At 49.5% G+C, this 16,196-nt stretch overlaps 3 protein-coding genes across 4 annotated transcripts in view; 1 reads left to right on the top strand and 2 right to left on the bottom strand.

Annotated features, from left to right (window-relative positions):
* Positions 1 to 133: 133 nt before the first annotated feature.
* On the bottom strand, positions 134 to 2,337 carry HINT2 (histidine triad nucleotide binding protein 2). 2 transcript variants are annotated; one of them, XM_063594401.1, is made up of 5 exons: positions 2,073 to 2,337; positions 818 to 958; positions 619 to 723; positions 440 to 512; positions 134 to 330 (listed from the first exon to the last, which is right to left on the bottom strand). In XM_063594401.1, the coding sequence occupies exons 1-5, from the start codon at positions 2,151 to 2,153 to the stop codon at positions 317 to 319; spliced, it is 414 nt and encodes a 137-aa protein (XP_063450471.1). In that variant the 5' UTR covers positions 2,154 to 2,337; the 3' UTR covers positions 134 to 316. The 2 variants fall into 2 exon arrangements, with proteins under 2 accessions (XP_063450471.1, XP_003829896.1); XM_003829848.5 differs by having other exon boundaries at positions 134 to 319.
* Positions 2,338 to 3,406: 1,069 nt separating this feature from the next.
* On the bottom strand, positions 3,407 to 16,190 carry FAM221B (family with sequence similarity 221 member B). The gene is made up of 7 exons (XM_003829849.6): positions 15,634 to 16,190; positions 12,761 to 13,358; positions 12,427 to 12,570; positions 7,082 to 7,192; positions 6,385 to 6,582; positions 6,078 to 6,197; positions 3,407 to 5,694 (listed from the first exon to the last, which is right to left on the bottom strand). Exons 2-7 carry the CDS (start codon positions 13,356 to 13,358, stop codon positions 5,657 to 5,659), a joined length of 1,209 nt encoding a protein of 402 aa, XP_003829897.1. The 5' UTR covers positions 15,634 to 16,190; the 3' UTR covers positions 3,407 to 5,656.
* TMEM8B (transmembrane protein 8B) overlaps positions 12,969 to 16,196 on the top strand; it is a 28,680-nt gene continuing 25,452 nt past the window's right edge. The window contains exon 1 of the mRNA XM_055092052.2: positions 12,969 to 13,092. The gene's annotated coding sequence lies outside the window, so the exon portion shown is untranslated. The remainder of the gene's footprint in view (positions 13,093 to 16,196) is intronic.

Raw genomic sequence — 16,196 nt, 5'->3', positions numbered from 1 at the left:
AGGCAACATTTAACCACAGGTTGGGCCTCCTCAGTGTCTTTCACTCAGACCAGTCAAGGGGCATCATAGCCCTGAATCAGTTTTCTTTCCCCTTTGTGGTATAAAATTTTATATTAAAGACAGGAGAGCATAATTAAGGGAGAACAGTTTTATTAGCATCACAGGGTCCATTTTTCCCTTTCCATCCAAGTATCCAGAGTCTGGTGTCCTTTAGTCAGTTGGCAGGTTCAACCTGGAGGCCACTGGAGCTGCCGGCCCCCAAGTACATGAATGTGCAGATGATACACAGATTGTGCACCCAGCTTCCCATCATTGATCACTGAAATTGAGCTTGGGGTTAGGGAGTCAGGATCATGGCAGAGGTCGAAGAATGAAGATCATATTGAGAAGTAGGAATGAGAATTCATAGGTGAGGGACCAAGGGCCAAAAGTCACTCACCAAGTCGGTATCCATCTCCCAGGCCCTCAGCCTTTGCTGTCTGCTTGGCCACAAGGAGTAGGTGTCCTAGAAGCTATAGAGAGAGCGGAGGGACATAGGTGGCTTCATTCATAGGGAGCAAGACCTCTAGCTGGGTCCAGGGGCTCCTCCCAGCCAAACCCTGGCCCTGTTCTTCCCACCTGCTGGTCTTCTTCTTCAGCCTGGCTAATCCGAGGAATGGGCTTCTTAGGAATGACCAGGAAGTGCACAGGAGCCTGAGGGGCCACATCACGGAACACAAGACACTGGGGGCAGTGACAGGCCAGAGGCGACGTTACTTCAACAGGTTGGATGGTATCTACAACATTCCTAAGGGGATAGGTCCTAAGAGCACCCCACCTGCTGGTCCTCATAGAGAATGTCAGCTGGGAGGCTCTTGTCCAGGATCCGGGAGAAGATGGTTGGGGCTGCTCCCCCAGGAGTTGCCTGCTGGGCCTTGGCCACTTCATTCCCATCAGTCACACCTGCAGCTCCTCGGACCTGAAGGTGGATCGACCATATTCAAAGGAGGGAGCTGGCAGAAGCTGGGCTCTGATAGTTGTTAATTTCGTCCTTCTAATAACCTAGTCATCGTTCCCACCCAGGAGGAAAGTTCCTGAATTTCAGAGCACCAGCAGCAAAGGGTAGGGCCAGAAGGTGCTGGACCTGGTTAGATAACAGGCAGTATTATTATCAGGATTCAGCAGTGCAATTGATTCCTGCTCATGTGTCCATGAAATACAGCACTGTTTAGGGAAAGGATCTAGAATGAGAGACTGGGGATTTTGGTCTCAGTTCCTACCTTACCATACCGCTGAATTACCTCGGATAAATTCCTTCTCTCAGCTTCTAATATAAAATAAAGGGATGGTTTCCATAATCTCTTGCGATGGCTTGAATCTCTTTCCACTCTCACCTTATTAGTACATTTCCACTTATTTCCGTTACTTGTTTTCTGATCTTTAAGCCTTGTTGCCTGTTTTATTTAAGTTTTAATGCAATCGCCCTGTTTGACACTAGTTGACCCCTCATCTGGGTGTCACATGTGACTCTGTGAATTTTAACTCTTGTCCCTTGAATGAGTGGAGGTAAGAGTTCAGCTAAGTGACCTCTGCTCCCCTAGCCCCAGGGAACTTCAGGTAAGGGATTCAGAGAAGGCTGATGTCATTGCATCACGTTGGGGGAGAATGGGACGGAATGAATTCTCTGACCTCCGAGCCGCTTCTGGCAAGTGCAGAAGAGAGGTTAACACTAGTGCTCATTAGGAGGCCAGAAGCCTGAGGAGGGCAGAGCACTGGCTCCAAGAAGAGAAAGCTCATTTCCTGCAGGGGGCATCGGGCCAGCTGGGCTGCAGGCAGTGGAAAGAAGGCGGCAGCCGCTGCAGTGACCCTGTCCCGACCTCGGCGCCCCGGCCTGCGCAGGGCGGGAATCAGCACTAGCTCGTTCTCCGGAGCCACCAGTTCGACCTCACCACACAGCCCCGGAGCTTGTGCCTCGGAGGGGCAGAGGCCACAGGCAGGACCTCTGCGCGGCTCTGCGCGCCTTCGGGACCCCCTGGCCCCGGATGGCTTCGGAGCCCGCAGGACCCCCTACTCGCTCCCGCGCCACTTCTCACCTGCCCCCCGCGCACCCCCGTGGCCGCCACGGCTCTGCGCGCCGCGCGCAACCCAGCAGCCAGCACCACGGCTGCCGCCATCTTCCCTGAGCCGCGGGAACCTCTCACCCGGGTCAGCACTCGGCTCCGCGGCCGGCCGTGGGTGGGGACTCCGGTCGCGGGGAAGCGGGGTAGTGGCGCCCGGGCGAGCCCTGCTACCCCATTGGAGCGCGCCTCTGGGCACGATTCACCCCATTGCCTCTGCAGCCACTTTGGAGGCGGGCTCTTTTCATCTCATTGGCTGCTTCTACCAACGCGAGGACAATTTTCCATTCCATTGGCTTCGTCTTCTAGTCCGTGTGAACGTTCTTTTCCCATTGGATCCCCTTACTAGTTTCTCTGTGAGAGAAACTTCCACTCCATTGGAAGGATTAATGGAGCCTGGAGGTGGGATTTTCTCCTAGTTGAATCTGATACACAACTCTGGCTTCTAGGTTGCGGCTCCCGAGTGGGTGGTTCTTTTCGTTCTTGGTTCGTTCTCTTCAGGTCTGGTTCCTATTGGTGCGCGGGGAGAAGGGGGCGGGGCTCCGTCACCTGCTGCAGAAAGGGCTGTTTTAGACCCTCCCACCGCTTTGGCCAGGAGGAGGGCGGGGCTCTGAGGGCATCCGGCGCTTATTGGCTCCAAGAACCACCCGGGGTGGGGCTAAAGGTGAACGGGGATGAGGTGTGTTTTTTTGTTTTTGTTTGTTTGTTTTAACTGGCGGGGCTGATGCGCAGCATTTTCTCCACAAGGGCAGTTTCAGTCCCTTGAGCATTTTGGAGATTTTAATGTACTTATCTAAGGGAAATTCTTCCTTAATTCTATGTTCTTGTTAACGCATTCACTCCATAGGTTAAAAAGTCTGTGGTTTTTGCTTTTTTTTTTTTTTTTTTGAGCAGGCGGAGATAAGAGTGTCCTATATTTGCCGCACAAGAATTATAATAAGCAAAGGAGTATGTATTCATTGTTCTTTTCTAATCGGAAAAGGTGTGTGATACAGTTAGCTCGGTGCCTGGTGTTTTCTTTTTTTTTCTTTTTTTTTGTTTGAGACGGAGTCTCGCTCTGTCGCCCAGGCTGGAGTGCAGTGGCGCGATCTCGGCTCACTGCAAGCTCCGCCTCCCGGGTTCACGCCATTCTCCTGCCTCAGCCTCCCGAGTAGCTGGGACTACAGGCACCCGTCACCACGCCCGGCTAATTTTTTGTATTTTTATTAGAGACGGGGTTTCACCGTGTTAGCCAGGATGGTCTCGATCTCCTGACCTCGTGATCCTCCTGCCTCGGCCTCCCAAGGTGCTGGGATTACAGGTATGAGGCACCGCGCTCAGCCGGTGCCTGGCATTTTCAATAAGTCAGGTTTGCACTGCTGGAATATATATTTTTGACATAAGAAACGTGGGGTCACAAAATACTAATATTCTCAGACACTAGGTAAGTTTTAGTCTGATATCACATAGGACAAGTTACCACTGTTTCTTTGGTTTTTCTTTTTTTCTTTCTTTTTTTTTTTTTAAACACATGACCTGATACATATAGGTGGTCAGTAATTGTTGAATGAATAACATTTGGTGTTTCCTGTCTTTTTTTCATAATATGTAATATGTATTGCATATGATACTAACCCATGTGTAATCAATTTTTCATATTTTTACAGTCTATGTAAATATAGTTTGTATTGGCTGCTTATTATTTCCTTCAGTGAGTTTATCATAGTAATCCTAACTCTATTGTTGACTATTAGTTGAATTAGTTTTAGGTGAATGGTTATCATGGGGCATATAACCACTGTTGGGGAACTTTGCTTCTAGAGATATAACAATCTCTTTTGTACAGCTATATTATTGTTAGAAAATCCTTTCTCCTCTAAAGGGCAGACATTTGATTCTGTGATTTTCCCCAGGGATCCTAGCAGTCCAGATTGCATTCCTTCCCTTGGAGGAACAGATGGCCCCCCTAATTGTGAGGAAATGTAGAATGGCCTCTTCTCTGGGCCCCAGAGGTTGCAGTTCTCTGTGGTGCCTCTGGGACACTGGGAGACCCTAGAGTTGCCCTGGAGAAGGGCGAGAGATAAGTGGATCTGGGATCTAGGAAGAGGAAGGAAGCCAGTCTGGAGGATAGGTGGATACAAAGCACTTTGAAATTAGTTATTTCTTTGGTTCTCATAGAAAGTAGGCAACACAGAGGTTATTCCTGTTTTACAGGTCCAGAAACTCAGCCTAAAGAGGGACAGTGACTTGCCTGGGTTCACAGAGCCCATTAGTGCTGGAATCTCCTACTCCCATAAGAACCTATGGACTCCCTTGTCACTTCCCACATTCACTGATTTTGATCCTTGGCCCACAGTTTTCTCTACTTCAAGCACTTATCACCTTCACTTGCCCTCATCTGAAAGATGTTATGCTCTGCAGCCTCTGAACACTGTCTCTTGTACTCCAACCCCTGCCCCTACGTCTGCTACTGTACCTCATTAGAGACTTCTCTTCCTTTGACTGCTCCCTTTTTCAATCTGTCATTTGCCTCCTGGCATCACTTTCTTTCCCTATTGGTGCTGTATGCTCCCTTCACATCCTCATGCCTTCTTTTGCTTAGTTTTCCTGATCTTCCTCCCTGACACCCTCACATCATCAACCCATTAAATATTTGGATTCTCTGCTTCTCTAACTAGGTTCTCACTTCCAACTGTGCCCGAATCCTGAACTACCCACTGATGAGGTTTTTCTCCAGTTCCCTACATTAGCCTTCCCAAACCTTCCCCTTTCTCTTCTTGTCTCCTGCTCCCTACTCTTATCCCTCTTCCCCTGGACCCCAGCCATTGGCCTTATCTCCTACTTCACAGGGCATATAGAAGCCATCAGAGGGGAACTTCCACAGGTTCTTGTTCCCTGAAACTCTAGGAAGGCTCCATCCTCTTCCTTCGTCTTGGTCATAGGAAGTGGTGTTTCTCCTGTCCAGAGCAAATCCCTTCACCTCTGCTTTGACCTCATCCCTTTCCATCTCTGGGATCTTGTCTCACCAGGCATCTCTTCTCTCTCTTCTGGGTCCTTCAAGGTCCTTTAGTCTACTGGCCTCTTCCCCTTTTCCTTCCTACAAAAGTACTTCCTTGACTCCACAACTCCCTCTGGATATTGTCTGACTTTACTTTTGTACTTTTCATCCAAGCTTCTTTAAGAGACTGCTTGAAACTCACTGCTGTTTGACTCCTGCCTCCACTGCACCAGTGTGAAACTGCACTCTCCGATGTTCCCAAAGATCTTCTAATTGCAAAACCCAATGGACACTTTTCAGTCTTTATCTTATTGGTGCCCCAACTGCATCTAACATCACTTCCCACTCTATCCTTCTTGAAACTTCCTCCCTTCTTGACTTCCTTGAAGCCACTTTCCTTCAACAGGCAGCTTGAATGTGGGTGTGATGGAGGCAGATGGCCAGATCCAGGCTTTCTCCTGTGTCTAATAGGTGTCAACTCTAAGTTATTAGGCAGTCTCTCCCTGGGCTGGGATCTACCTGCCCCATATAGAGCCAAGTCAGGTTCCAATGAGTCCTCTTTTATTGCTGATCTGGGCCAGACTCACAAAGGCCTGTGCCAGTTGCTGACAGTGTCTGTCCCTGGAGGAAGAAAGAGCAGAGGTGAAAGGGTCAGGTATGGGGGTCAGAAGGGAGGCCAGGCTGGAGACCGTGTGAGCCAGGGAGCCCCGGGGGACTAGGGTGGGAGCTGGGAAGGCCAGAGGGCCCCTGTATCTGCAGGGCCTGGAAGTCAGAGTTGCTGAGGATGGCTTCTCGGAGCACAGCCATCTCTGCAAAAGGTACATAGTCTGCTCCTGGGGGTGAAAACCAGTGCAGATGTGGGATGCAGGTAGGTGGGTGGTGGGGAGGTGGGCTGAGGGAGCGCGCTAGTCCTGGAAGGGATGGTTGAGGATGGGAGTGCCTTCCTGCCTGGCCTTCTGACTACAGACCCTGGAATGGCCCCCTGTCCCAGGTTTCTGCCTCACCGTGAGGCCTTCCTCCTCGTTGCCGGGTCTTCTGGGTGTCAAAGAAAGTCTCGTGTTCCTCCCAGCGCCGGTCACAGGCCGCACAGAGGAAATTAGACTCAAAACAGCCGCAACAACAGCCTGGGGCAAAAGTGCAGCCAAGAAGAGTTTAGGAAATGGTGGTATCCCCAGGAGCTGACCACATTCTCATCTCTTCCTCAGTGACTGCATGCCCAAGGCTCTCATACCCGCTCTCCATCATTATCCCCAGACTGCATCCTATCCCCACCTACCCTGCTCCCAATACACCTCTTGCCCTAGAAGTTACCATGATGCCTGCAGGGATGGGGCCCAGTGGCTGCATGTTCTTCGTGGCTGTGTTTGCAGCGACATTGGGCCCTCCAGGCCTTGGGGTCAAAGGTGGCCCGTCTCTTGAGCCAGAACTCACCCACCTCCTCTGGGCGTGATGGGATAAAGCAGAACATGAAGCAGCGGCACTGGCTTACCTTGCAGGGCACTGATATGTCTGTGGGATTGGGGATGGATGGTAGGGTTAATCTGATAGGACCTTGCCTTCTCATGCCAACCCCATCCTCCATCCCCACCACCCCCTATGCACGCAGACATGCTGTTTTTTTTTTTGAGATGGAGTTTTGCTCTGTCGCCCAGGCTGGAGTGCAGTGGCATGATCTCAGTTCACTGCAACTTCCGCCTCCCGGCTTCAAGTGACTCTCCTGCCTCAGCCTCCTGAGTAGCTGGGACTACAGGTGCATGCCACCATGCCCGGCTAAATTTTTTGTATTTATTTATTTATTTATTTTTTAGTAGAGACGGTGTTTCACTGTGTTAGCCAGGATGGTCTCGATCTCCTGACCTTTGATCCACCCGCCTCCGCCTCCCAAAGTGCTGGGATTACAGGGGTGAGCCACCGCGCCCAGCCACATGCTCTCTCTCATACTTCCCAAGACATGACAGAGTACAGTTATTCCTCCACACTCGAGAGGGGCTGGTCAGTTCTCCCCTACCTGAGATGATCCGGTGCTCTCTCAACAAGTGTCCACAAAAGCATCTGGACTCATCCCCAATCCGGAAACAGTCCCATAGGTAATGGGGGCAGCGCCAGCCAATGTAGAGACCTAGGTATGCAGGATTAAAAAGGAAAAGTGAGAAGTAAAAAAATTCTAAGCTCCCCCGAAGTGTTCTTACCTATCCCTTGATGGAGGTGAGGGGGTGGGGGGAACTTACCTCTCCCCACCCCCAGGTATCTTTATCTCCACCTGGAAGTCCTCACCTCTACCCCTTAGATTTTCTTTTTCCTCAGGGTTTTCTCATTACCCCACAAGTGTCTTCAGTTCTCTTCCTACCCAGGATCCACTCCATCTTTGTCAGCCTGCCAGAGATGACTCAAGAGAGTGGTTTCTGAGCAGGAAGATTATAGATGAAATTTTGTTTGAGGATGAACATGAATCTCACTGAGTTCTCTGTGACCACGGGGATCCTCATCTCCTCTCCTCATCCCACTAAAGCCCAACTTTGCTTTGTTTTCTTGAAGTGTCTCAGGTGAGGGAAAGGGAAGATGATTGGCCAGATGTACAGACAATGGGATTGGCTCCTAAGGAGCATATTTATTGAAGGTCCTGAAGAGGAGGAGGAGGTTGGATAGCTCTGGTGCTGGAAGGCAGGAGGAGGGCTTCCTCTCACGTCTCCAGGTTGGTACCTTAATACCTCCCTCTGTGTTCCTGGTGCTATTGTACCAATGCTCTCTGTGTACCTAAGAAGGGCTGCCAAAGGTTCTTCAAGGGTCAGGAGAAAGGGGTAGGTAGCAGTCATGAGTGGTGAAGACCAAAAATTATACATTTTGAGGCTAAGCAAGGAGGCGTGGAAAGGAAAGTGAGGCTAAGAAGTGTCCCTGAGAGTAGGCACCAGCGAGAGGTCACAACCCTCGAGAGCTGGTGTTCAGCAGTGAGGTCTGAATCCCTGGCTTCGTGACTAGTCTTGAGGTGAGGGTGGTGCTGTGCAACTGAGGGAGGATAACCAGATGGCACCTCCAATTCAGATTTTCTCATTCTCCATGAGAACTGAGAGTACCCCAACTTCTAGCCAAGAATCCTGTATGAGGCCCCATGCAGTGGGACCGCCAGGTGTAGGATTCTTAGTCCCAATTAAAGGCTCAACTGAAATGTCACCTCCACCAAAAAGGTGTCCCTGACTTCCCCTGTCTGTCTGGGCCCCTCCTATTGCCATCCATAGCTCCTTGTGCTACTCCTGTCGCAGTACACTGCATTATAATAGATCATTCCCTTGTATTCCTATTAGTCCATGAGTTCTTCAAGGGAGCTGTCTTTTCACCCGTATCTCTCATCCTAGCACAAGGCCTGGCACAAAATGGTTGCTGAGAGAACGTAGATTGCCTGATTAAACAATTGAGCTCATTCCTTCAAGAGGAAGAGAGAGCCAGTATTCAGGCATAACCCTGAGGTTCCATAACATGAATAAGGAGAGTGGCATCATCTGGTCTTTGACTGTGGTCAGGGCCACAATTCACAATTCCGTGCCTCAGATTAAGTTTTCTTGTCTTACCCATAGTCTGTCAGGATCTAAAGCCTGTCTAGATGTGGCTTTTGGCTTTGCTTCTTCTGTCTTGATGCTGATTGCCTGTAGTGCCAGTGCCCCCTTACACCAGGGAGGCTTTGTTGAGAGAGCAAGGTATAGGCAGTCACAATGCAGGTGGGCGGGAGCCAGGATTCCACTAGAGGAGTTCTGAATTCTGTCTGGAGTAGCAGGATACATTAAAAAAGCAGGAGGTGAGGCCCAAAGATCAAGGCCTGCTCGGAGGGCCGGGGGGCAGTCAAGTCCAAGCACTAGTGTAGGAATCAGTGCCCAGCATTCAGATGAAGAAGACTGGAGTTTGAACAGGGAGACTGGCAACTATACTTCAGATTCTGTTACAAGTGTTAGTGCTCTTAAAGTGGGACAATTGGAAGGTGGCTGTGGATTCCAGTGGGACCCTCTACTCTCTGTCCTGATTCCAAACTCCCTTCCTGTTGTGGGTGGACAAGGCCTGGCGGGGGAGGAGACATTATTTGGGATGCCATTTTGATTCTGTCTAACACAGTCCAGTTCCACAATCACATAATCACATTTGCATGATGACATCTCTTTATGCATAGTATGTCTCCATAAAACACATGGCTGTCTTTACAGGAACAATGTCTCCAGCCTAGCCCTCTCTCCTGAGCTTCAGACCCATATAGCCAGCTGTCTACTAGACTCTTGGGCCAGCATGTTTCATAAGCACTTCAAATGTCTTATGCCCAATTATTCCCTCCAAACCTGGCTCTCATCCTTTGTCCTCTGTTCATCCAACACATGCCTACCAAGCATCTACCCTTTTCTAGGCATTCAGTTAATGGCACCATTATCCTACCACTTACTTATGCCAAAAACTTAGGTGGCACTCCAGGCATTTCCCTCTCTCTTATCCTATACATCCACTGTTCCAATGGTCAGTTTCACTTTGTTAGCTTTTCTTTTCTTTTCCTTTCTTTTCTTGTTTCTTTTCTTTCTTTTTTGACAGAGTCTCGCTCTGTTGCCTAGGCTGGAGTGCAGTGGTGCAACCTCGGCTCACTGCAACCTCCGCCTCCTGGGTTCAAGCAATTCTCCTGCCTCAGCCTCCCAAGTAGCTGGGATTACAGGTGTCCGCCACCACACCCGGCTAATTTTTTGTATTTTTAATAGAGACGGGGTTTCACCATGTTGTCCAGGCTGGTCTCGAGCTCCTAGCCTCAGGTGATCCACCCCTTGGCCTCCCAAAGTGCTGGGATTACAGGTGGTAGCCGCTGCGCTCGGCCTGTTAGCATTTCTTGAACCTGTCCACTTCTCTCCACCTAAGCCCATCTACTTCTTTCCTGGTTATGACCAGTGCCTCACAATGTATTCACTTGCCTTTCCATACCTCCTCTCTTAGCCTCACAACTCCAGTCTTGTCTTTCTTCGGTCTACCCTATTGCCAGAGTGATCTTGCAGAAACAGAAATTCGTTCATGTTATTGTACTACTTAAAACCTTCTAGTGACTCTCAGTTGCCCTCAGGATATAATTCTAGCTTTTAACTTGGCACAGAAATTCCTGCACAATTCTGCCCTTCTAGAGCAGAGCGGGCTCTTCTCCCCACCACTCTATGCATCAGGCATAGTGCATTGCTATAGATTCCTGCTGTGCCTTGCCCTGTCATGTCTCATCTTACAGCACTCTTTACTTGGCCACCTCTTCTTACTCATCTTACAGATATCAGCTGAGAAGTCATTCCTTCCAAGGCTTACTATTCCTCAAGCACTCCAGATAAGATGCCCCTTTTTTTTCTGCTCATGCAGCAGTCTAGGATAACCTTGATTATAGCAATTATTAGAGTGAATTATAATTGTCCTTGTACTTATTGGTATCTCTCATTAGAGTGCCAAGTATTTTGTCTTTGAATCCCCATCAGCATTACCACTTCCATAGCTAGCTCAATGCCTGGCACATAGTTGGTGTTCAATAAATGTTTGTCGAATGAATAAAAACAAAGGTTACACTTGATATTTCTGTACACATCACATATACTGTTATGGACTACCCAGGACTCAACATCCCCACTATTAGGAGGGGACCTCAAATATAATTGTTCGGGGTTGAATGACACGAATTTCTTTATAAAACTTCCTGTTTAAACAGGAAGATGAAGAAGTTCAATTTGAAGAAGAAAAAGAAATACAGTGGCCTTGAGGAGTAGGGAGTAGACAGGAGGTTCTGAGTAGGGGAATAAGAGGACTGAACACATCCTGCATTTTTTTTTTTTTTGAGACATTCTGTCACCCAGGCTGGAATACACTGGCACAATCACGGCTCACTGCAGCCTTGACCTCCTGGGCTCAAGTAATCTGCCCACCTCAGCCTACTAAGTAGCTGGGGCCACAGGTGTGCACCACTATGTCTGGATTATTTTATTTTATTTTTGTAGAGATAGGGTCTCACTGTCTTGTCCTCACTGTCTAACTCCTGGGCAATTAAGTGATCCTCCTGCCTCAGCCTCCCAAAGTTTTGGGATTACAGATGTGAGCCACCTTGCCAGCCAGAATTTGCAAGAAAATAAGAGTAACCGAATATGTTAACATAAGCAAACAAAGTTGGTGGGGCGGGAGGGCAAGGGTGGGGAGGTGGAGGGTCCCTGCATGGGAAAGGGGAAAGTAAATTTCATGGAGGAGGGATAAGCATTTAGAATTACCTGCTTGTCTTTATGTTTTAGGCCTGTCATCGTAGCTCTATTACCATCATAAAGGGAAAGGAAGTATGAAGGACCAAAATAAATGTCATAACATCTATTGAATTCAGTCTAGAAAGACCAGAATCCTTATAGCAGGTCAGGGTGGCCCTCTTACTGAAGGCAATCCCTATAGACATGAATTTCCATAACACAGGTAGGCATGCTCATGCATAGGATGGCATGTTTTTGCAAGTTCATCTGTACGCAGCATGCCACTAACAGGACTGTCAAGAGTACTAATCACAGGCTGAGGCTTGGAATCAGCAGGGCCAGAGGACACAGGTCTCCCCTTTGGTAACAGAACTCAAAGCTTTTGGGTACCCAGCATGGGCCTGGCATGCAGGGGTGACAGCCTTTTAATGGAGTTCCACCAAAGGGACTAAGGTCTTTGTCATGTCAGAACAGCAAGTCTCCTGGGGACTGTCCAGGGTCCTGGGTCATCTCTGCTTTAGGGTCTGTAGGCTCTCTGGGCCCTATATCTGGGGTGGGCCATGACCCTTCTGTTTTTTTTTTTTTTTTTTTTTTTTTTTTTTTTTTTTGAGACGGAGTCTCGCTCTGTCGCCCAGGCTGGAGTGCAGTGGCACGATCTCGGCTCACTGCAAGCTCCACCTCCCGGGTTCACGCCATTCTCCTGCCTCAGCCTCCCGAGTAGCTGGGACTACAGGCACCTGCCACCACGCCCGGCTAATTTTTTGTATTTTCAGTAGAGACGGGGTTTCATCGTGTTACCCAGGACAGTCTCGATCTCCTGACCTCGTGATCCGCCCACCTCGGCCTCCCAAAGTGCTGGGATTACAGGCGTGAGCCACCGCACCCAGCCGACCCTTCTGTTTTTAATAATTTTAGTTCAGCTACCTGTCTCTACCTGGGCTTTATATGAATCTCCCCACTTTTTGTCTGCATCCACCCTTGTATTCCTTGGCCCACTTGCCTGCTCCTTTTCCAGGCAGGTGGTATAGCCATTTCCAAAAGGGGAAGCTATCTGCTGAATGTTCAGGTTCCCAGATCTTTTGGATTAGAGGATGCCCATGGGCCTGTCACAGGCCTCTGAAAGGCCACATGGGCTCACCTGTCTGGATGGCATTCAGGGCTGCATCCTTCTCCCACTGGAAAAGATTGTTCACCTGAGCACCAAACTCCCCTCTATGCATTGCCTTAGCCACTTCCACCAGCTCTGTCTGCCTAGCAGGGAACACTGGGCGGGCTGTGTTACCTAGGATGGGAGAGGATGAGTAACCAGGGGGAAGTGAGAAGGCCCTAAAACTAAGAGAAGGGGCCATGTCCAAGAGTAACCCAGTCTCCTCCTCCTGGGGCAAGTCAAGGACAGTGAATAGTAGTGAGAACAGGACAGGGGAGAGGACAGGTACAATTACAGCTAACTCCTTTCTTCTTCTTCTTCTTGCCTAGTTGGTGTCCAGGTTGGGCTGTGTGAGCAGTGCTGTCACTGGCATCTACTCCCTTTTCAACCTCTCCTGCTTCTTCCTCCTGCTTTTCGGTTGTGTCCACTTGGACCTGGGCTGAAGGGCCTGAAAGACAGTGTTCTGGAAGGCTCTCAGATTCAGAGAGATGGGTAGACCTCCTTGTCCATGGGACCTCATTGGAAGAAGACTCAGAGGAGAGGTCTTCCTTCAGAGTATCAGAAGAAGACAGACAGACATAGTCTCGTGATTGGGGAGGAAGAGTAAGGTGTTTCTCTGGCACCACTGAGATGGGACTATCCAATGAAGCCTCATAGGTAGGGGTCTCTGAAGGAGTCTCAGAGATGGAAGGCTCCTGATGGGTTTCAGGGGAATGGGCCTCTAAGGGGATCTGGGAAGGGGATGGCACCAAAGGGGATTCAGAGGTATGGGGCTCTAACGGGGTCTCAGAGGTGGAAGGCTCCAAGAAGCTTTCAGAGATATGGTTCTCCTGTAAGTCCTCAGCAGAGGGGTCTTTTGAAGGGGGGTGCTTCTCTGCATCCATGGTGGTATGAGGCTCTTCTATGATCTCATCTGCTTCCATCTAGTGGTAGAACAGGGTACAGGCTTCATTAGGTTGGAAATAGAGGGCCGGCAAGTCAGGGTAGAGCCCAGGGTTCGCAGTGCATTATGGAATTTGGATAAGGATATCAGTGCAGCTGAGATATAAGAGGGAAACAACATGAACTCTGGGTCCTAGAGTGTGATGCCAAAAGGTTCACCCATGTGTCCAGACCTCATATGGCATGCTGCTGTGGCTTGTTAGGGAGCTGGAACTTAAAGATTGAAAGACTGAAGTAGTTCGAATCCCATCAGTAGATGGTAGCAGAGAACCATGTCCCAGGAGGGAGTCTGAACAACACCACTTGGGCAGTCCAAGAGCAGGGTCCTTGGCATATCTTAAAACCCTGGAGGTCAGACCATGGAGTTCTAGAGACTGGCAATACCAAGCCAAAGTTGGGGTTGGCTCCTGAGAGTGCAGGGGAATGCTGTCACATAAGGCAAGACACTGCACGCAGCCTGGTTTTGTCTAGGCACCACACACATCCTCCTCCCTTAATGATGTCATTCATGTTCAAAGCTTTAACTACTTCCAGTTGTGTACCAATGACTCCTAAATTCACATTTCTAGCTCAGACCTTTTTCAACCTCTGTACTTCACACTCATACCCACCTGCCTGCTGGCCTTCTCTTCTCTTCTCTTTTTGTGATGGAGTCTCGCTCTGTTGCCCAGACTGGAGTGCAGTGGCGCAATCTCGGTTCACTGCAACCTCTGCCTCCCGGGTTCAAGTGATTCTCCTGCCTCAGCCTCCCGAGTAGCTGGAATTACAGGCATGTGCCACCATGCCCGGCTAAGTTTTGTATTTTTAGTAGAGACGGGGTTTCACCATGTTGGTCAGGCTGGTCTTGAACTCCTGACCTCAGGTGATCTGCCCCGCTTGGCCTCCCAAAGTGCTGAGATTACAGGAGTGAGCCACCGTGCTTGGCCCCTGCTGGTCATTTCTAACTGAGTGTTTCCACAGACAGCAAAACTGAACTTTGGGAATTATCCTAGTCTTCTCCTTTTCCCTTAGACTCCATCTTCAAATAGGCACCAATAACTCTATTTCCTATCTTCTAAATATTCCCCAAATGCATTCTCTCCTCTCCCTTCCAATTTTATTCAAGTTCTCATCATCTTCAGCCTTTGTGTAATAACTTTGCCCCTCTACTTCCATCCACAGCATTTTAATCCATTCACCCATTCTTTCATGGATTTATGTAACTTATACTTTTACAATGAGCCTAATCTGATGCTTTTACTGACCCGCTGTGCTAAGCTCTAGATTGAGTTGAGTCTAGGAGAGAGACCGATTAACCAACAATGGCAATACAAAGAAATTGATGTTGTTCTGGGGTAAGTCTAGGATACGGTGGGGAGGGGGATATACCTAATTTATCCTGCAAGGATGTAGTCCTCCTTCCTGACCCAATCAGGATCTTTCTAAAGTGCAAGCCCAACACTGGCACTTTGTGGCTTAAAAACATTCCATGACTCAGTCTAAAGGATTAAGTCCAAATTTCTTGGCCCTGGCATTCAAGGCCTGTCATCATTTTCAACACAGCCTGAGGATTCCTGCCTTAACTTTCCGTGCTCCCTACTTTACCCCCATGTTCCAGAGACGCTAGATATATCACTCCTTAAATGCATCAGAGCCTTTTTGAAGGGGATGTTTGGGAAGGGAATTAGGGGCAGAGGTAGGATTACAGGGAGGAAGATGACCAGAGTCAGCTAGAGAGAAAAGGGGCCTAAGGGTGGAGAACCAGAAGATGGGAGGTGAGGAAGGGGAAAGAGAAGGGGAGGAGGAAATTGGGTGGAGGAGGAGAGTAAGGATGAAAAGTACAGAATGTGGGCCAGGCATGGTGGCTCATGCCAGTAATCCCAGAATTTGGGAGGCCAAGGCGTGTGGATCACTTGACAGGAGTTCGAGACCAGCCTGGCCAACATGGTGAAACCCAGTCTCTACTAAAAATACAAAAATTAGCTGGGCATGGTGGCAGGCGCCTGTAGTCCCAGCTACTGGGGAGGCTGAAGCAAGCAAATCACTTGAACCCGGGAGGCGGAGATTGCAGTGAGCCCAGATCGCACCACTGCACTCCAGCCTGGGGGACAGAGCGAGACTCTGTCTCAAACAGCAACAACAACAACAACAACAACAACTACTACTACTACTACTACTACTACTACTACTACAACAGAATGTGAAGGGACTGAGGGGTGGGAGAAAGACAGATGTCTTTGGGGGAAGAGGGCAAGGGCCGTTGGAGAAACTACCTACCTCTGGGCTTTGGCTTGGTTGTTACAAGTCCTTAGGTCAAGACCTTGACTTAGGATGGCAGGGGGAGGTGTTGATCCTCAGGGAGGAAAGGCTCTTGGTTGTGGATGTGCCTCAGCTGCAGGTGCTGAGTGTTGAAATGCCTTGCCTGAAAGTCTGCTATCTGGGAAGGGGACTTGGATATCTGCAGAACTTCGCAAAGGAGCTCTGGCATGACCTGGGGAAGTGGGTAGGGACAAGGGGTCTAGGGCCAATGAGGGAGGGTCTTGACTGAAGCCTCCGGAACCCGGGCCAGGAGAGTAGGCGCCGGTCACCAGGGCAACCGGAACGCCTAGTAGTCTCCGTGGCAACGGCGGTCTGGTCACCTCCCCGGTGGGTAAGGTCTCCTGAGGGGCTTGCATTGGGCCTCGAGGGGGCGAGCCCAGAGGGTTTACTTCTGAAAAGTGGGGTGTGTGTTGCGGGATCTCTGTGAGCGAGTGTTTGGGTAGGATCTGCGGAGATCTGTGCGTACGTCCGGGGGAGTCTGGGATTGTGAGGATAGGGTTCCTTTGAGACAGCTGTGGGGC

The sequence above is a fragment of the Pan paniscus genome, chromosome 11 (assembly GCF_029289425.2).
Source record: "Pan paniscus chromosome 11, NHGRI_mPanPan1-v2.0_pri, whole genome shotgun sequence".
Taxonomy (NCBI): Eukaryota; Metazoa; Chordata; class Mammalia; order Primates; family Hominidae; genus Pan; species Pan paniscus.
The sequence above is the reverse complement of the archived record's forward strand: the minus strand, read 5'-3'. Positions and strand labels throughout refer to the sequence as shown.